The 22,363-nt window shown below is 34.7% G+C and overlaps 1 protein-coding gene across 1 annotated transcript in view; it reads left to right on the top strand.

Annotated features, from left to right (window-relative positions):
- Positions 1-22,363, top strand: part of GLRA3 (glycine receptor alpha 3) — a 178,876-nt gene that overhangs the window by 23,492 nt on the left and 133,021 nt on the right. Inside the window, exon 2 of the mRNA XM_045799380.1 lies at positions 12,725-12,852. Coding sequence (XP_045655336.1) covers positions 12,725-12,852 — 128 coding nt within the window. The remainder of the gene's footprint in view (positions 1-12,724; positions 12,853-22,363) is intronic.

Raw genomic sequence — 22,363 nt, 5'->3', positions numbered from 1 at the left:
ATTAAACTATTTTAAACTATTTTAAATATTTATATACTTACATTTAGAACTTCAATTCATCTGAAATTTGTTCATATTTATGTAATGAAATAGGAGATCAAGTTTATGCTATTCGCCTAAAGATTTTTTTTTAAGATTTTATTTATTTATTCGACAGAGATAGAGACAGCCAGCGAGAGAGGGAACACAAGCAGGGGGAGTGGGAGAGGAAGAAGCAGGCTCATAGCAGAGGAGCCTGATGTGGGGCTTGATCCCAGAACACTGGGATCACGCCCTGAGCCGAAGGCAGATGCTTAACCGCTGTGCCACCCAGGCGCCCCTTGCCAAAAGATTTTTGACTGATTACTAGTTTGAAGTAGCTGTTCCCCGTACCTGAACGCTGCTCCCTCTGCTCCACACTCAACACACGTCTCAATTCCTTAGCAAGTCTTTACTGACCATCCGTTCTGTATGGCCTCTCTCTTTATTTTCTGCTTCATCATCTTGGCTATTTTCTTCTGAGAATATAGAACAATCTCTGATTATCTTTATTACTTAAATGTTTTTTTGTTTATTGTGTGTTTCTTCTATCATAACATAAACACCTTGGCTATCGAAACTTAATTTGTATTTTCCTCTACTGCATCCAGAGTTTCAGGTAACTGCTTTTTACTGCATATATAAAACTAAATGAATACAAGAATATGCATGTCTATATAAATAAATATATGTCTATTTAAATATGTATATTAACATACATAGATATGCACATATACTTACATAGATATGCACATATACTTACATAGATATGCACATATACTTGATATATACGTGCATACATATTTTACATATATGAAATGAAATCTTGGGGAACAAACACTTTTTTTGTCTTGTCTTGACAATCTGCTTATTTTACTCCTCCATCAAAATTCTGAATTTTTTTGCTTAGTTTATTCTTAGATCATAAAAACTTGCTTTTATTGTTGTTTGGGGGAATTAAACATAGTTTTGCTGAAAGGCTTATGCATGCAGCTGTTAGCATAATGATATATTTGCATACAGCTACAGATTTAAGTTTATAATTTTAAACTTAATTATTGTAAATGTCTAAATAACAACATTAAACTTCTCAGTTTAAAAAATGATTTATCAAAAATGTTTACATAGAATAAGAACATGAACTATAAACTTCAGGAAAAGTCTTTGCTGTAGTTTTCACCTAATTTTTTTAAGGAAGACATTTTTAATCTGAGAGGAAATATGAAGTTTCATCCAGACAAAGACTCTATGTGCTCTACTTTCCAAGAGACAGTGATAGTCTAAATCAAATAAAGGGTGCTTTTACTATTCTCTGTAGCTACACCAAAGTTGAAAGAGTTGAACACTGACTTTGTTAGATAGCATCATTGGGAAAACATATCCTTACTTGAACTACTCTCTTGAAGATCTAGCTTCTGTGAGAATAAAATAATAATAATAGTAATTATATGATTTATTGTAAGTTTGTTGAGTTCCATTTCAACCTATTTTAATTATTACACAGGATTTTCTTGGTTTAAAAATATATATTATTTAATTGCTCTAGTGACATATTTCAAGTACTATTTATTCATTTATTCCTAAGTATTTACTTAATGTCTCCTATTTGCCAGTCGACATTCCAAGTATCGGGAATACAACAGTAAACAGCAAAAAGTTATCTTCTAGTAGAGAAAAACATCAAAATTAAGTAAAATAAATAATATTTTAGATAATAAGTTTTATGGAGAAAAGTAAAGCAGAAAGAAAAGAGAGAAAATGTGACACAGAAGACATTTCTAGCTAAGTAATTCAGTTAGACCTTTTGAGAAAGTGTCATTTGAGTGAGGGCTTGAAGACGGTGAGGGAGCAATTAATGTGGCTATCCAGAGAAGATTGTTCTAGGCAGAAGGAATAGCCAGGATGAAAGCCCTTAGGAGCCAGCATGCTTATTAAAGTTTTTCAAAGAAACCATCCAGTAAAATATTGCAAATTTTTGTTTCTCCATACAGAGAACAGATCATAGTAGATAAGTTTCTCTTAGATATTTCAAAACATCCTCTAATTCAACAGGTCCAAAACAGAGTACATTGTTATAACTCTCAGACCTAGTTCCCTTTTTCACTCTGTCCTGTATCAGTGAATGATATGTCCATGCATACAGTTGCTCAAGTCAGAAAGCTGAATATATGACTTATCTATTACTGCATAACATGTTATCCTAAAATTTAGTGGCTTAAAATGACAATAGATATTTATTAACCTCAAAGTTTCTGTGGGTCAGAAATTTAGGAACAGCTTAAGTTGGATCTTTCATTGGGTTACTGTCAAGATGTGAGCTATGGTGACAGTCATATGAAGGCTTGACTGGAGTAGAGAGTCGGATTTCAAAGTGGCTCAGTCAAATGATTGACAATTTGGTGAATTCTCTTGATGGAAGCCCTCAATTTCTTCCATGTAGCTACTTGAGTGGCTGGGAGGAGTGAGTGTTCCAAAAGAGAGCTAGATAGAAACAGCAATGTCTTTTATGACCGAACTACAGAATTCATGTGCCATCATCAAGTCACTTTGTATAATAAATATTCAACAGGAGAAAAATTGGGCTCTACCCTTGGAAGGGAGGAGTGTCAAAAAGAATTGAACAAGTATTTTAAAAATCATCATAAGTATGCTTGAGATGTTCCTCTTATTCACATTCAGTACCAAACCATCATTAAATTTTGTGGATTTTGTGGATATCTCTTAGATTCTTCTACTCTTCCTCAACCCCACTGCTATTTAAATTACTCAAACTATCCTTAGCTCTCACCTTGACCACTGGAATTGTTTCCAAATGGGGCTTCGGACAAAAGTCCATGTATGATCTATACAGCAGTGCGTGATCTGGTACCTACAACACTCCAGCCTCATTTATTATTAATATTAACACTCTGGCTCTATTCCAGACACACTAATATTCTTCTAGTCGCTGGTACTTGCCATGACACCACGAGTTCTGAGATATTTTCTCTTATATCTATTCATTCAGTCTTTTCCTGTGGGAAATTCTGGATTACCATTTCAGCAGCCCTCCTCTTAGAAATTTTCACTGACTTTTACGTAAATTGATAGACTTCTTTTGAATTATTTAGAATTTGGCTAGAATGCCAAAACTGAAACCGAACTACTAAACAGAAAATGATATAAACCCAAAATTCCTTTAAATATTCCCTCAATAGTTGAGTTCTGAAAGACTTAAGGTTCTGAATGAGAAGTTATTTAATTATTTAAGCAGCAAACTATTGTGTCAGTTAAGTCCCTTACAACTATACACTGGCAATGTTGACTTGGAACTTCTCTAGCTAAAGTGGTTTCAACCATATGTTGAATCCATGAACTGTGATGGGTTAATCAGATCTTTTTCTTTTATGCTGCTCAGTTCTTCCTGAAGCTTGCTTAAATTTTTCTACACTTGAGTATCATGGAACACTATTATAACCATTCAGAGCCCTTTCATATAAATTAGCTTGAGTGAATTTCTCTTTATTTCATTTAAAAATATCCCTGACCAAAGGAGTCATAGTATCAAATGTGAAATTCAAACATTAGCATAAGAACTTCACATTTTTCGAAACATATATATATATATATAGTCATTTCTTTTACTAAACTTACCTATGAAAAATGTGTGCCACTTTAAGTTTCCATTTTAATACTGGTAAAAGAATATCTGTCTTAAGGCAAAATAACTAGTTAATGACAAAACTGGAAAAAAAATACAAGCCTCCTGGCTGTCCATCTGGAACTTCAACCATTGTACCATGATGACTTCTATTTAATTATCTTGTGCACTGAACACATAACAGAAACTATTAAGTTTATTCTAAGTAATTTCCAATGGATCTGAAACACTTAATTAGTTTTCTTTAAAATAAATAAGTCATTAAGAAGCTACAAATCAGTGACTTAATTAGCTGTGCTATGGCCTTTTAGTTTTTTCAGTTGAAATAAGCTAATGTCAAAACTATAAAGAAATATGGTACTATTCATGAGGATAGACAGTTTATATAGGAGTTATAACAGAAGTTTTCATAGAAGTTATAACAATTATCATAAATTTTGAGCACAATATTCTACAAGTATTTAGTAAAAATAAATGATTTTATGACAAAAAATACATTTTGTAGATAAAAAAAGATTGTATAAAGATTAGAGTTAAGAAATTTCAAATGAGTGCACTATCTAACCCTGTTTCTATTTTTACTATTAAATGGAGTCCTCCTTCTTCATCATAATTATTCCTTACTTATAACCCTATATTAACCCTTCATATACAAACACACAAACAATAAGTAATTATCACTAACAACTAGTAAGCATTGAACATAGACACCATAGACCCTAAAAACCACAAATTTATGTAAGGACTGGATGTGGAACCACTGCCAATATCCCCATGATATTCCAATTTACAACTTTCCAGTTCTACTATTAAATGACGATCTTCATGATTTGATGATTTAAGTTTCTCTTGCAGATTTCTGTATCTTGATTTTTTTCGTATTTCTAAATACTTGTTCTAAGATTGTCCTTGGTTACTTGTTAACATCACTCCTAACTTAGGACAGAAGGAAAGAAAGTTGGACCTTCTCTTGTGTTAAACATCTACTCTAAGCATGATTACTGCTAGACTTGGAGGGTCATAGTCTGATGTTTGACCTCTCCATCATTATATTTAGTTAATTTGTTTCAAAAATATTTATTCAGTTGTTACTCTGGATACCCTGTACTTTTTCTGGGTCTATTAAAACAATTGGAACAGCCATGATTTGCTTACATAGTAGATCTTACAAAGTAGGAGATAGACATTGATTGATTAATTCTATTAAAATGACAATTGCAATTGTGATAAGTGCTATTAATGAGGAGCACAAATGTGGGAAATATTTTAGCAGAGTTTTACAAAATCAGAGAGAATAGTTAAGATTTCTTGAGATAAATGATACTTAGATCATAAAGATAATAGAAATTAATTAGATGATGAGAGGACCAATGAGCATTCCAGGCAAAGGTAATGGCCAGTGGTAGGTTGTATCAGAGGCATTGAAGAGAACATGGTGAGAAGGCATTGGATTTCAGATCTAAATTAGAAGGTAGGGCCAAGAAGATTGATATGATATGTGAAATAAAAACAGGAGTCAGGGTTATAAAAGATTTTTATCCCAAGAAATGGAGGGATGAAGTTGCCATTAACCAAGTTTGAAAACAATGAAGAAAGAACAAGTGTGTGTGGGAACAGAAGGAGTTTGATTTATGTTTGCTCTTATTAGAGAGCTGGGTTGCCAGCAATCTGTGATTCTTTTATTCTAGTTTCAGAAATTGAGATTGTTCTAAGCTATGCCTAGTCTCCTGTTAGCCCTCTACATTTCTGGTTCATTCTTACTCAAAATTCTTTGAGATCTTAAAGTCACTCATAGGAGTTCACCTCCTAGATGAGTCCTGAAATATAGTTTTTGTCCCCCTAAATCCATAAAGCTTTCAAAACTCGTACACAGATTGTAAACTACTCAGCTACTACTCAAGTTTTTTCCCCACTCCACCCCACCTCCAAGAGAAATGCAGCTCTAAATATTTGCTTCCCTTCTATGAATTTCCTTTATCTTAGGTCACAGCCATGTTATTTTCCATTGTGTTTTTAGCTCTTCAATGCACAGATTTGTTTTAAACTTGTCTAGTTGTTTTCAGTGTAAAGTTCCATTTGTTTATAACATTGGTTTATACATTTAATGTTTAAGTGGCTTGGCAATAAACCTCTCTATACCTTACTTTCTTCACCTGTAATACATAGGTTATAATATCTAACTAGCAACATTGTTATGAGAATTAAATGATATTATGTATATGTGCCTGGGAGATCAGGAAGCAGCTCTCATATTTATCATAAATTAAAATAGCCTAAATCAAACTGTAGATATGAGTTCAGAAATGAGATCTTTAAGGTGATAATCATGTTTGACTAACATATTGCTCACAGTAGCAAGAGTCAAGGTCCTAGTGCCTTGTTAATTTTTAGTTATTTTTCTGAGTCTCCAGAGGTATTCTAGAATAGTTCTTTTATATTCCTCCACTGTGGTCTCCTTTTTCAACAATTAGTATCATCTCAACTTAAAGCCTGCTTCACTGCATGTGTCTTCATGGCAAAAATGATTCCTTTTCTAAGGCAGAATGCTTTCATGTGAAATACTCAAAACTTCACATACTCCTAAATATCCCAGTTTCTCTTTAGTTCTCTTAATGAGACCAAAGCCACAAAGAAATGGGAAGAATGCACATCTCTTCCATTCTGTGTTTTGTTTTTCAAACAAATATCAATTGCTTATATTTCTAAAACTCACAAAGTTCCAAATAATAACTGAGAATTTTTTTTTTCACAAAGAACTATAGTCCTACAAGACTGGTTGTGGATCTATAAACTACAAGGTAAACTGCGTTTCTCCATCATACTCCAAACCTTCTCTGCCTCAGGAGTCTGGGCACTAATTTATTCTCCACAAGTCACCCTTCCTTCTGTGCAAATCAATTCATGATGGAGTTTTGTGGCCCCATGTGCCAAGACTTGTCTCAAACCCTCTTTATGTTGGCCAGCTACATCTTTCATATGTTCTCTCAATTTTAAGGTGCATTTAGCAGAGGTGAATAGGTATTGACAATTATTCTAAATTCATCTTAGAATCATCCACATTTAATGGTTATTTCTGTCCTCCAAAAGTGGATGTATTTTATTTTCTTGTCTCAGTGAGGAAGACAAAGGAGAGAGAAGAGGAAGGAAAGGGACATCTTTTTGATGAATTTTTATTTTTATTTTTTTAGAGAAAGAAAGAGAGAGAGAACATGAGCAGGGTGGGCAGGGGTAGAGGGAGAGGAGAGAGAGAATCCTAAGCAGACTCTGTGCCCAGCAAGGAGCCAAGAGCATAACCTGAGCTGAAACAAAGAGTCGACATTAACTGACTGAGCCTCCCAGGTACTCCAAATTTTGATTTTTTATTTCAAGTCTTAAGAAAAAAGGTTTCTGCCAGTATCTCAGAAATTGAAGTCTCTGAACTTTCAAGTTGCATGTCTCTCTACGAATAAGAATATATAAAATACTTAACTGAAACAAATGTTCATTGATGGGAATGCGTATGAGTCTATACACAATTTCCAAGAAGATTTAATAATAAATAGTTAAGAGTAATTAAGACTAGGTAAGAGTAAATAGTAAAAATAATAAATACAATACTTGATGCAGTAGAGAAAAGAAGAACCAAGTGTGGGAGGCAGACAAATTAACAGATTTGAGACATTCATAAATAAAAGACTTCTAAAAAATTCAAAGCTGTTTGTTTCAAAAGTACTGATCATGAGTAATTTGCTAAGAACCTTAGTAAGTTGCTATAAATATGATAGCTTTATTGATACTCAACATGTTTGAACAGATGATGATGTTTACTATTTAAAAATGAGAGAAAGATTTCAGATTGGTCATATGGAGCTTTATTACTACAAGCTTTCTTCAATGACTTTCTTCAATACTTTCCTTAAGACAGTCTACTAATGTTCACATGGTGCAAGTCTCAGATATTACTGTACTATGAAGGAAGTTCCAGGATCAATATGCCAGAGCAGATGGCACCTGGATGGCTCAGTTGGTTAAGCAGCTGACTCTTGATTTTGGCTCAGGTCATGATTTCAGGGTCCTGGGATGGAATCCCACCTTGCACTCCATGCTCAGTGGGGTGTCTGTTTGAGGATTCTCCATTTTCCTCTCCCTCTGCTCCTCTTTCCACTCATGTTCTCTCTCTCTCTCTTTCTAAAATAAATAAATAAATCTTTTTTAAAAAATGCCAGAGCAATAATTGTAGGTGATAGGAAGTCTTCCATATGCATAGCTTCTAATCCTTTCAGAAAAGGAAGGGATAGATGATGTAGAAATGCTTTTCAGCCAATTACTCCATGTAGTTTCATTTCCAATAATTCCTTCCGAGTCAAAATTGTGACTCTTTAGAAATAAAATCAACTGTCTTTAAGCAGTTGGATGGTTCTTGTGTCATTGAAAGGGACATAACTAGTAAAGAAAATTGGAATAATTCTCGGCTCAGAATTTTCTCATTTTTTATAGGCATCATTCTGCAAAGCTTGGTTGTGAATCCCTGTTACAAAACATGAGATTTTGCTTTCAGTGGTAGGAAGAAGGGAGCCAACGGGCCAATCACCCTCTTCATTGTAGCCTCCTTCCCAGCTCCTGCTCACTGATACTTCCCAGGGATTCTCTGTAGACTTCAGATGGGCCCAGAGAGAGTAATCTACTGAACTGTGAATACTTTAAAGATTCAAATTTGTATTCTACATACTTCAGCTTCTTAGCACAGTGCTTTGCACCTAATAAATTATGAGAACTCAAAATTCATTGTTTCAACATTTAACAGATATTTAAGTGCATTTTGACATGAGAAAGGATATTTTTATATAATAAAAATGCACTATAATTTTATTGTTATTGAACTTCTCTCAGTTTTACAAATCTCTATAAATCCTCTCCTCCATAAAAGCAGGGAGAAGCCTACCAAAAAATGTGACAACCAACTTTTTCAGAACTCTGGCAATTAATCAGAGATTTGCAGTAATACATGAAGTAGTTTAATCAAGAAAGACAGCTGAGTATTGGTAAGAACAATAGGATTTGTGGCTATAACTTGTCCTATTCTTGTCTTCCTTACTTAGCTCCATGGTGGCATTATAAAACAATCACCTGCAATTATAGGAAAAAAACAACAACCTGGAAGCTACCAGAGGGAACAGAAAGGTGTTTGAATTCCTTTAAAGCTTCATTGTTGGAGAATTGTCATTATTTGACCTGTCTGGAGGTTCTTTGGAAGACTCCACTTACAAGACTGCTTTAGACCTAACTTGGAGCTCACTCAGTATGAGAATGTTTTCCCTGGTAATGTTTGTCAAAAGCATTTAGAGGCAATGTTTTAATGTCATGGGTGGCCAATGCAGTGAGTAACAGTGGGGGCATTCTGAATATCTAGAAGACTACGCATATGTATGGGGCTGTCAGCATGCCGAGAGTTATGGGCCTAATTGCATCCTTTCAAAATTCATATGTTGAAATCCCAACTCCTAATAGCTGAGAATGTGACTTTATTTGGAGATAATTAAGATAGAATGAAGTCAGATGGGTTGGTCCTATCTATGACCGGTGTCTTTCTAAGAAGAGGAGATTAGGACACAAGCATGTGGATGGAGAGGAAGAAACAGAGAGGAGATGACCATCTGCAAGCTGTGAAGGAAGGCCATCAGAGATTAACTCTGCCAATAATTTGATCTTGGACCTCTAGATTTGTGAGAAAATTAATTTCTGTTGTTTAAGCCACTCAGTCCATGGTAGTGTTAAGACAACCCTACCAAACTAATACCCATAGAGTTGTGTACATGCTCAGGAAAGACCTGAGAAGACTTAGGCTCCGAACACCGGTTGGCCTTGAAGCCCTGTGCAAATGGCAAATAAAGGCAAAGGCAGAGTTGTTAATTGCCTGACTCAGTGTTGAAAGTGTGACCCCACAAACACAGAGCCTCCAGAAAATCCTGGGAGGTTTATTGGTTTTAGAAATTTAAGAAAATCCCTGTCCAATTATCAGGTGATTTCTAAGCCACCCAGACAGATAGTTCCATGGTCATACACAATAAAGGATGGATACTACAGAATTAGTTCAGAAAAGCCAATTTAAAAAAAAAACCAGCAACAACAACAAACCTTAGGAAGGAGGGAGAATATGATTTACAGAATTACCATACTATATTATTTAAAATGTCCCATTTTCAGTAAAAATATTATGAGACATTCAAAGGGAAAAAAGTATGATTCATACACAAGGAAAAAAGGACAATCAATAGAATCTTCCTTGAGAAAACAGACAATGGAATTACTGGACAAAGACTTTAAACCAGTTTTTTTTTTTTTTAAGATTTTATTTGTTTATTTTAGAGATAGAGAGAGCTAGGGGAAGAAGAAAGGTAGAAGGACAAGCAGACTCCATGCTGAGCATGTAGCCCAACACAGGGCTCAATCCCATGACCCTGAGATCATGACCTTAGCCAAAATCAAGAATCAGACTCTTAGCCAACTGAGCCACCCAGGCACCCCAGACTTTAAATCAGTAATTTTATTATTTTATTTTAAGATTGATTGTTTGATTGATTGATTGAATGATTTGAGAGAACATGAACATGAGAGATAACATGAGCAGAGGTGAGGAGTAGAGGGAGAAGGACAAGCAGACTCCCCATAGAGCCCAATATGGGGCTTGACCCCAGGACCCTGGGATCATGACCCGAGCCAAAGGCAGATGCTTAACCAACTGAGCCATGCAGGTGCTCCTAAACCAGTTATTTTAAATACATGAAAAAAAAAAAAAACTAAACTAAAGGAACCCTTGTCCAACGAACTAAAAAGAAAGTATGACAATAATATCTCCCCAAACACAAAATACCAACAAAGAGATAGAAATTATAAAAAAGAACAAAAGAGCAATTCTGGAGTTGAAAAGTGGAATCACTCAATGAAAAACTCAGTGCTAGTTTCCTATGACTACTATAACAAATTACCACAAACAACAATGATTTATCTGGTTCCAGAGGCCAGAAGTCCAAAGTCAGTTCACTGGGCCCAAAACAAGGTGTGAGTAGGACCATGCACTCTCCAGAAGCTCTAGGGGGAAAATCTGTTCCTTCCTTTTCCTGCTTCTCCTGACTGCTGGTATTCCGTAGCTGTGCACATCACTCTAATCTCTGCTTCTCTGGTCACAGTGCCTTCCCCCTCTCTCTGTAGTCAAATATACCTCTGCCTCTCTCTTATAAGGAGACACGTCATTGCATGTAGGGCTGACTTGGATAATCTGGAATAATCTCCCCCACACAGTGCAAAATGTGAAGGATTGTCAGTTTGGCATACATAATATTCTCTTGTTTGTTTAAGAGGTAAAGGTCAGGGTATTACCGGTTCAGATCCAGGTAAGTTGGTTTATTTGTTGTTAGGAGCATGTATAAGTTTACTTTCTGATAACGGAAAGGGAGGATTTTGTAAAAGAAACACAGGGAATGGTTTAGAAGCAGCAATCTGTAGTTATGAGGGCTCTGACACTCCTTTCTGCCCTTTGTCCTTGGCCTATGGAAAATGAGCAAATGTTGCTTAAGAGGACACGGAAAAGTTACTTAAAACCAGATGGTAAAGAAAGTTTAGAGTTATTGAGAACATAGTGGTTTTTTAATGATGATGATGATGATGATGATGATGATGACATTAGAATAAACTTTCTAGAGATCATGGTGGCAGGGAGTTCAACTGACCAGTAATAAACAAAGGTAAAGGGTCACAAAGTAACATAGAGCCAAAAGAATAGAGAGATGAGAAACTTCTGGTCAGGTAGAAAGCACAGCCACTGACCTGATAAGCGACTTAGAATGTCCAGAACTAGAAAGAACCTTCAGAACTGCACGATTGTTAATGGATGCTGTTAGCTGTGATCCTCCACTTTCAGAAATGTCACTCTCACATTATGATTGATATTGGATTTTAAAATTGTGCCTCTGTGTGTGGTAGACAATTCAACAGTGATGGCTGTTAAGACCCATTTTCACTACTTATTAAAAATTCCGGCAGGAGGAATTTGATACTGCTGACATCAAGCTGTGACCACAAAGGTTCAGGGCCTGGCAATGCTTGGAGCTGAATGACAGAGCTGGGAGGCTATGATGACTGACAATCTCCAGGAAATAACATCAGCCTGAATATATCAGTTTCAAACACATGTGTGCTCAGGAAGTCTGCCTCACTTCCCTGAGCAAAACTCTATGGATGAAAAGAATTATTTGATCTTAGCAAGCAGGCCCCGGCCTTCTGTGGGCCAGCCTAGGTAAATGAGGAGCTGGAAGGGGTGTCGTGACACTTGTGGGCTTCTAGGATGAGCAGCTGCAGAAAACGGAAAATGTTTGAATGAAAAAAAGTGCAAGAACTCTTTCCTTTTCCTGGACATACATTCTCATTGTATAATAGCCAGATGCATTAGCCACATTGACGGTAATTTCTCAATCTTAATGCACAAATTTTAGATCTGAACAAAAGGTACTATAGATGAATGACTCAAGGTGAAAGCAGAATGAATTTAACTAGGTATGTTACGAATATAGGAAGCATCTAATTGAAGAAAAGAACATTACTGTTTAATCTGTAGGACAGAAGTTTTATTACCATTGGAAAGAACTCACAAAACTTGAAAGGTGATGCTTTTCCCTCACTAAAAGCAATAAGAATTATATTTCACAGCTGAACTTTCATTTTATTTTTCTTACGCCTGAATCACTAAGGACACTTTTAACTAAAAATTGCAATTTAAAGTCAAGTTTGGTTAAATACAAATTTTGAAAGCCTACTAATTTGGAAATGGCTTTGTTTCCAGACTTAACACAAAATAATATCACCTCTACCTTTGGGCTGAATGCACATGAAACCTTATAAATACTGACTGTAGATCTATAAAGACCTATCTGCCATTACGATAACATTCACTGTAGAGCATAGAAAGTTTTTTCTTTTTGTTTTAAAAGGTAATTTTGCCTACCATTTTTGTTCTCTATTTATAGTGACAATTATTAAGAAGACTTCTTGTTGTCGTTTCTTATAAAATCTGAATGTTCTTCTCATTTGTAGCTTGGTTGCGACAAAGGAAACAGACAGTGCAAGATCTCGAAGTGCTCCAATGTCACCTTCTGACTTTCTGGATAAATTAATGGGGAGGACATCAGGGTACGATGCAAGAATCAGACCCAATTTTAAAGGTAATTGTTCTGCTTGCTATTATATATGAAATGTGTTTTGAATATGCTTAAACAAGGTAAATTTTCAGATTGATTCCACCAAAAATTCTAATGCTTATTTCCAGTAATCTTTCAAGTACTTATTACTCAAAGATATGTCTTGAAAGAAAAAAAAAATCTAGTCTCATGTTAATAGCTCTCAGAATTTGTCTTCTTTGGACCAATAGTGTTTCTTTGTGTTCCTTTGTTATACTTACTGTCATGATGATTCATTTTAGGAAATTTATGTAATTTCCTAAAATGATTATATAGTCACTGAATAGTGACTGAATAGTGACTATATAATGAGTATAAAATGAATATATATTCGCTATATATGAATATATAAATATTTTATTTTTATATTTTTAACCATATATTATATATTTATATATAATTTCCTACAATATATTCCTAAAATGTATTCTTACTCACTGGAATGGAAGCTTCTTTAGAGCTGGCAATAAACCATATTTTAAATTCCCCACAGCAAGACTCTCCATATTGTGGAGAATCAAACGGTTGTTGAATTTATGTGCAAGGAAAAGAGTCTGAATAACTAAAAGCTACTGATAACATTTTAAAAATTATTACATCTACCAAGTGTTTTGTCTAAATTTATAGGAAAGAGTATAATTGTTAATTCAAGAATATTCTTTTTTTATTCTTCTGATTAATTTAATGATAAGCAACACATTTATACAGGTCATATGTAGAGTATCCAGAACCACATTATGTCCCAGGGTAAAAGATTAGAAAGCTACTTCCGTACCCATACTTATTTTATATATCTTGAATATTATTCTATTTCAACAAAGAAAATAATCCAAATTATAAGAATGCCTACCTTTTCCATGAGATTCAGTTAAGCTATTTTCATTCTTAAAGGTGAAAGGAAATACACTGTAGTCTATAATACTTATTTTTTTCCTGAATCTGTTCTTATGGGAGTAAAAAGAAAAAGAATTGCTTAGTAGTGGTTTAAGAATTATTTAGAGAGGACTAATAAATACCAAGAACGGGTAGCAGGAGAAAAAAATAAGAGTACAATTTGTTGATAATTTATAAGTAAAAAATTATGAATTGCTTCAATTTCAAAATGATTTTGACATGTAGATTGCTTTCCTTGATTTGTGTTTAAACATTTTGACCATCATATTTTTATTTTATTTTTATATTTTTGATCATAAATACATTTTTTAAAGAATCATTTATTTATTTTAGAAGAGAGAGAGCATGAGAAGGGGGAGGGGCAGGGGGAGAGGGAGAAAGAGAATCCTAAGCAGGCTCCACACTCAGGGCTCACTCGAGGTGGGGCTCCATCTCCTGACCCTGACTGAGATCATGACCTGAGGTGAAATCAAGAGATGGTTGCTTAACGGACTGAGCCACCCGGGTGGCCGACCATAAATACCTTTAACTGCACAAAAGGACAACGCTAAATGTAAGCTGTGAGAAAGTAGTATAGCTTAAGAGATATCATACACAAATGAAATGAGATTTCAGCATTATGAGGATCTTCTACAAATTGAGAAAGAGGAGTATCCCTGACATTAGGTTGAAAACTAACTTTGAATTGATCTTGAAAAATATTCAGTTGTCATATTAGTAAGCAGCGAGAAACATAATCAGTAATTAGTGGATTCATTATGGTGATTCTATTCAGTGATTCAGAACTATGGCTTTGTTTTCACTGAAAAACTGAAAAGGAAAATGTATTTTATTTTTAAATATCTGTGAACATTTTTTTTTTAAATCACATAAACAGACTCAATGGATATCTTAATAAAAATACAGGTAAGTCGCTAACCACACAATAGCGGTCCCAGTGCCTTCGATGCTCTCTTGAAAAGTTCACTTTTATTTTATCATTTCAATCATTTAACAGACAAAGGAAATTTTAAACCATCTTAAATGTGATTAGTATTACTATTTATGTGTGAGGCTGGGAAACGACTGAAAAGATTTGGTCTTCCTTAAAATAAGTACTGATTTTTTTTTAAATAAGAATACATTTCTAAAAACTAGCTGATAACCAAAACCAATTTAGAAGTTACTAGATTTTTTTAAAATTGAGACTAGGAGAATCAATTTTTACTTCCCAGTGTCCTTAAAGGAACAGAAAAGAAAGGGGAGGGGGATTTTCTCTCCTTTATGGTTTTTCAAGATATCTTATACTCAATATCAGAAAAGCAGGTGGATGCTCATTTGATTACCACACATAATGTCAATTTTTTAAAACCAATACCTTAATGAATTAGTTCTTAGCTAACACTCGGTTTCTCACCTCTCACTGAGTGAAAAGTTGTTGTCTCCACGGAAGCTTACAACTTCCTCCCCAAATTAAGCACAGTCAACACAGTTTGATTTATAGCATAAAATAACATCATAATTCTTTGGCCATCATTTCATTGCCTAATATTGAAATATAAATAGAATATATTTAAATGTTTTTGCAGTATTTAGGGACTAACAAACTAAATCCAAGACATACCAGAAGATGATTAGACAGAGAGGCAGATTAACCCTTCTATTGTCAGGTACCTAGGAACCCACCAGCCCTCTTTAAGAAAGAAGTTCATCAGGCAGAAGTATGAAGAAACTGTTCTGGTAATATTTAACTCAGTTCTTCTGTGTAGTAGCTCACAAGACTAAAAATACAACGTCCCTCCCCCATATGAATTGTTTTTCCCTTTGTCTATATTTTTAAAGGAATTTATCTGGCTAATCAAATAAACTAATTTATGGGACTGGGTATTATATATATACTTCACCTCTCAGTTTGTCAAAGACAGAAATTAATACTGTAAGGATGTAGGGGCATGAATATCAGTAGCATGATATTCAACTAACCTTTTTTTTTTAATAAGCAAAATTAAGTAATTTTTTTCAAAGAATAGAAGTGGGAATTGGCCAAAACAGATGTAACAATATATTATAATAACTTAATTGATTTAATCCTCACATCTTCATAGATTAAAATGTTAATAAAAACTAATAATAAAAATAATTTACTTGGATAATTGCTCAAGCAATAGGCAAGTGTTTTCAAATACAAAAGAATTGGAAAAAAACCTCTCAGGGTGTTTAAACTCTCAGGGATTTACAAATTTTGTAAGAGAAAAACATAACATCTCAGTATTGACCTTCTCAATTTACAGAGAATAAGTAAGAATGTTCAATCTGATTAGCAATCAGCAGAGTGCAAATTGTATACATTAAAAGGGAACAGATCTTGTATGTATACATTAAAAGTATGTATACATTAAAAGGGAACAGATCTTGCGGGCCATAGTGGGGACCGACTATTAAAAAATATAAATTGGCTTTGTTAAAATGTTACTTTGATTTTGTTCTTTTATATACTGCTAATTTAAAAAAAAAATCTAGATGTAGACATTTTTCTTTAACGTAAGTTATGATACTTGTTTGTATTTTTTGTCACATTTCTCTAAAACAACCTACACCTTTAAAAAAAATCTTACCTGTTTAAATATTTTTTTAAGATTCTATTTATTTATTTGAGAGAGAGAGAGAGCACAAGTGGGATAAAGGGCAGAGGGAGAAGCAGACTCCCTGCTGAGCAGGGAGCCCGATGCGGGACTTGATCCCGGAACTCCAGGATCATGACCTGAGCCGAAGACAGACGCTTAACTGACTGAGCCACCCAGGCACCCAGGATTAAATATTTTAAATATGTTATTAAAATATACCCCCCAAAACAGGAGTAAATAATTCTCTTAAAACACTTTAAATTGGTACCAAGGACAGATAGGACAGTCTCTTCATCAAAAATTATCTTAGTAATTAAATTAAATATAACTATTAGCTACTTATAAAAATAAATATTGAAAGAAATTAAAACATTTAAATGTCTAACTCACCAATATTATCTTTCTTGTTCACTAATTAATGAACTGTTCTCTTCCCCTCCAGAATGTTCATAACTTATCTTAAACTTTTATGAGAATCAAGTTTCTCCAAAAAACCCTTTGCCTTGAGGATAATTTGCATATGAAAACAACTCCAAACCTCTGTTATATCTTAGTTCTGTCACATATAATGATTTCATGAACTATTATAAAGAATACACTTAATAACAACAACTGGGTTTAGAAATTATCTGAGAGGGGTGCCTGGGTAGCTCAGTGGATTAAGCATCCTACTCTTGATTTCGGATCAGGTCATCATCTCAGGGTCTGAGATTGAGCCCTACATCGGGCTCCTCACTGACCATGAAGCGTGCTAAAGATTCTCTGCCTCCCTCTCCCTTTGCCATTCTCTCAATAGATAGATAGATAGATAGATAGATGATAGATACATAGATAGATAGATGATATATAACCTTAGAGATAAATAACCTTAGAGTCTGCTATTATCAAGTAAAGTTCCACATGTCACTAAACTTGTTAATCCTTCAACAGAAGATAGAGTTTTGCACAAATCATTATTTCAAAAATTTGGTGTTAGCAGAAATGGTGTGTATAGAAATAATTATTTCCATTTTGAAAGACAAAAATAATAGGTAGGCAACACTATTTCTTCCTTGCAGTTTGAAAGCTTTTCTCTTTCGAACTCTTCCTATCCAGAGGAAAGCAGAAATGGAAGGGCACAGTGACAGGAAGCCGTGCATAATACCCTGAAGCACTGGGTCTGGAGAGGTGGTGCTCAACACACAGCCCCACCATGTTACTCACTGGGAGTTCCTGACGATTTCAGGGAAGACTCCCAAATCCTTGTAACCAGCAGTTTCTCGAATTCCTATTTATATCCGACTCTTCTTTTAGTTTTCAAGTTCTTTTCTTTCTCTCTCTTTCTTTCTTTCTTTCTTTCTTTCTTTCTTTCTTTCTTTCTCTTCTTTCTTTCTTTCTTTCTTTCTTTCTTTCTTTCTTTCTTTCTTTCTTTTTCTTCTTCCTTTCTTTCTTCCAAGTTCTATTTCTCTCTCTCCACACAGAGAGAGAGAATAAAACAGTTTCTCATTTTCAAAACAGGAGAAAGTTGATAGACACACTGTCTGAGCTCTGATGTTTCTGATCATCCTTTTTTTTTAATTTTTAGACTTTTTAAAGAATGGTTTTAGGTTTACAGAAAAACTGATTGGACATTACCAAGAGTTCCCACATCTCCCCTTCCATCTGCTACAGTTTTCCCTATTGTTTACATCTTGCATTAGTGTGGTATATTAGTTAGGATTGATAAATTAATATTGATTAATTATCAAATAGCTATTCATCAGCAGTTAATAATGACGTGCTGTTGTTATTAACTAAAGTCCATTGTTTACCTTAGGGTTCATTCAGTCTTTCTGTTATACATTTTATGGGTTTTGAAAAATGAATCACCCACATGTAACTATCATTACTGTATCATGCAGAAGTTTCGCTGCCCTGAAAATCCCCTGTGCTTCAGCTACAAATGTCACTCTCCCTTCCCCACCCAAATCTCTAGCAACCACTGATCTTTTTACTGTGTAGAGTTTTGTCTTTTCCAGAATGTCATATAGGTAGAATCCTACAGTGTGAAGACTTTTAAGATTCGCAATATGCTTTTAAGAATCCTCCATGTCTTTTTGTGGTTTGATAGCTCATTTCTTTTTATCACGGGATAGTATTACACAGTAATCTCTTGTTTATCCATTTGACATGAAAGTAACTATGTATTATGGAGCTACAGAATTCTAGCTGAAAAGTTTGTAGATGTTCCATTGCCTACTGACATTAAGTATTATAACAAAAATCAAAATCCTATTTTGATTTTTGCTCCCTTATATGTAGCCTATATTTTTTCTAACTATGCATATTTTTCTTCTAAAACAAAAGTATGGCTTACACTAACATTGTTTTGTATTATTCTCCAAAACAGCTCTCTTTCCCTTAAAAAAACAAATCTGATCTTTTATCATCTGTGTCTAATACACTCCCACTCATACCCTTTACCTTTTGTCCTCTTCCTCTATATTTAGGGAGGATTGTTCAGATTTGTTCTGTAAATGACTCTGATATTTTACCTGGTGTCATTTGGAATGTTTAGGAAGATTTTAAGTCTGTGATTGTGTTTTGGTATCTTCACAGTCGTCTTTATCCTGAACCATTTTCCTTGAACGTGACGTCATGGAGCTTGTGTTACAGGTTGTTAGGCAGGTGCTGTTTTGTATGTTTAGCTGTTTTGTTTACAACAGTAGTAAAAAACAGGTACTTGTCTAAAAATATTAGTGATGAAAAGCAGCACTTCCTTGCCTCAGCAGCCCTTATGCACAGTTGTGCTTCTTGGAGGCAAACACTCCAAAAGTAAAATTGGTTACTTCTGGTGAGTACCTGTTCTAGTCTGTCTGATGGTTTCTAGGCCTTTGACAAAGAAGACATTATAAGATTCTTTTGCACTAACTAGACTTCTAGTTTAATGCCTCAATTCTTGTGTTCTACCTTTTCTGTTTTTCTTTTCTGCCCCAGGATTTCTCTTTTCTTCCTGCAGGAACAATTATGTTTATTCATCTTGTTCACTCTCTTTAAGCTGCTAGTTTTCTTATATGTGATGGAAATACTCTGTGTTCAGGAAAGATTGAGTTGATTTGGGGGCTGATACAGGTTGTGTGTGTGTGTGTGTGTGTGTGTGTGTGTGTGTGTGTACGTGCGCACGCGCATAAGGAGGTGGCTTGCTGCTATTTTTCTCACTGGAAAGGGAAATCTGACAGACATTCCTGCCGTGAACAGAACTGTGCTTTAGATGAGTGTTGAGTGTCGTCTAGGCTTTGGTCTGGTGTCCTCCAGATGCCAAAACACAGATGGCTTTAGTTTTAAGACTCTGTCAGGAACTCTGTTTTCTCTAATCATCTTTTTTGTTTTTTAACTTTTTGCAAAGAGTAAGAAGTAGAATAAATTCTGGGAATCTAATGCACACCGTTGTGATTATAGTTAATACTGTATTATTAAAAATGGCTAAGTTGCTATTTAAAAGCTGCTTAAGTGGGTAGATCATCAATGTTCTCACCATAAAAAAGAAATAGGAATTATGTGACATGATGGAGTTGTAAGCTAAGTGCTAAGGTGGTATTCATATTGTAATATGTAAGTGTATCGAATCAACACAGTGTGCGTCATAAACGTAAACAATGTTGTGTGTCCCTGATAGCTCAGCTGGAAAACTGAGATATAAAGCTGGATAAACAAAGCATTTTGAAAGTTGGCATTGATTCACAGAAACATATCATGTCCAATCACCTTAATGAACTATGTTTGCAAAAAAAAAAAAAAAATTATTGCCATGCCTTCAAAATTTTCTTAGGGCTAAACCCCAGGTCATTCCTGCTCTGTAGAATAGGGATGGGAAGCAGGGAACTTCTGAAACAGGTACCCATGGCCTCTCCCTGCAGACCCCCCTTAACTCCCCACCTCCTTTCCTGCAGAGGATGACCCTAAGCTTTGTGCCTCCCTGGGTGGTTCTTAGCACATTAGCTCCCTTCTCCATGCAGTCCCAACCTGCATTTATTTTAGGCTTACCCTGTTTCATCGATCAACAGTTTTTTTCTGCCTTCTATATTTTATGTCATTAAACTAATTACAATTTTCCTTCCATTCTCTTTGGTGTGATGTGTTTAGTCTCATTTTTATTTGCAAACATCATTTGATGTTCTCAGAGAGAAAGAAAACTGTGTTCAACTTTCCATCTTGAAATAGAAGCATCTAGGAGTCATTTGAAACTAGAAGTCAGTTTAAGAGATGAAAAGCAATCGGATAACAGATAAATGTACATCCATAGACAATAAAATATTATTTTACAAGTCCATTTTACCAACTGTTTCTAGGTTTTGCTTCTTTCTTTTTGCCTCTCTTGTTTGATAACTCTTAAGTCTAATTTGGATCCAGGCAGAAAGTATTCTCTCAGCAATCACCCGATTATATACTCCTTCCAAACATTTATTGCACTTTTGCTATGTTTTTTTTTTATTCTATCTCCAATGGTTACTTTCTTTATCTAGAAATAACATTGTTTGTCTTCACAATGTCTTTGTGGTTTCTGTCTTTTCATCAGTAATATTTCTCTATATTAATCCCTTTTTCCCACATCACAAATCCAGTTTTCAAATAGTCTTTCTGCTATAACACATTCTATCCCCAGAGTGGCATGTGTACCTAATGCTTATTTCCTACCTGGTTTCTCTTTTCAGGGAAAAGTTATTAGCATCTTCTTTATCCATTTTAACTATTTATATTCAGACATTATTGTTCTTGGATAAAGTTCACAATTATTTTTTGAAAAAGGTAATTTTCTACTTGCATTTTTACATAATACAAGGTCATTTTAACAGGAAGAATGTCTTTAATAAGTCCTTCTAAAACTATAAATGTTCACCTGAAATGCTTACAAATTTAGATTGGTGTGCTCCATATCTTACGTTTTCTTTGATTTTTAGTTTTTAATGTATTTTTCTATAGTACTTTCCCTTTTTTAATTTTAAAAATGATCTCAGATTAACAGAAGATTTGCAACTACAGCACAAAATATTTTTTCCCCTGAGCCACTTGAAAGTTGTTGACCTGATGCCCCAATACTTGAGCATATCACACAAAATATATTCTCTTAGACAACCACAATCTAACCATTGAAACAAGAAAATAAACATGAATATATTGTTACCGTCTAATTTGTGGACCCCCATTCAAACTTTAACAATTACCTGAATAATGGTTTCATAGCAAAAAGATCCAGTTTAGAATCATGTCTTATATTTTGTCATTTCTCCTTGATTCCTTTAGTCTGAACCAGAACGTCATGCTTTCTATGACTGTCATGATCATGACATTTAAAAATTATATTATTATCCCTTTATTTAGCAGAACATGCCTCAGTTTGCATTAGTAATTTTCTTTATGATTCAATTTAAGTAATGCATCTTAATAGAAATATCACAGAAGTGATGCTTTGTTCTGATGGCATTTTATCAGATGGTGGACCATGTTAATTTTTGCCTTCACTGTTAATGTTCACTTTGATTAACTGATTAAGTTGGTATATTCTAGGATATATCCATATGCATACACATATTTGCATAAATATACACTCACACACATACACACGTGTATATTCATATGTATATTAATTTACATCTTCAGCTTTACTTCTCTATTGAAAACCGTGATTCATACTGATATCTCTGACACCATAGGTTTATTCTAGTTTTTGAGTTTCCATATTTTAATTTCCTCATCTGACAGTAAGAAACCTGGCTCCCTTTATCCTTAAAATAATGATGCATTTGATCAATATGTAATATATCTCCCTTGGCTGCTGCCACTCCCTCTCCTGCACAAATGCCCTAGGGTCCTGTTCAGACTCTGACTGACCACGCCAGGATGCGCCCATGTGGACATTCTCCTCACCCTTCTCCAGTTCTAATATTCCACACCAGCTCCCCGCTGTAGGAACATCCTCCTCACTCACTCTGGCTCCAACATCCTGTGTGTGCTGTGTATATACCCCTTCTCTACAGATGTCC

The sequence above is a fragment of the Ursus americanus genome, chromosome 13 (genome assembly GCF_024610735.1).
Source record: "Ursus americanus isolate L20-20 chromosome 13, mUrsAme1.1.p, whole genome shotgun sequence".
Lineage (NCBI taxonomy): Eukaryota > Metazoa > Chordata > Mammalia > Carnivora > Ursidae > Ursus > Ursus americanus.
This window is presented reverse-complemented; position numbering and strand designations above follow the sequence as displayed.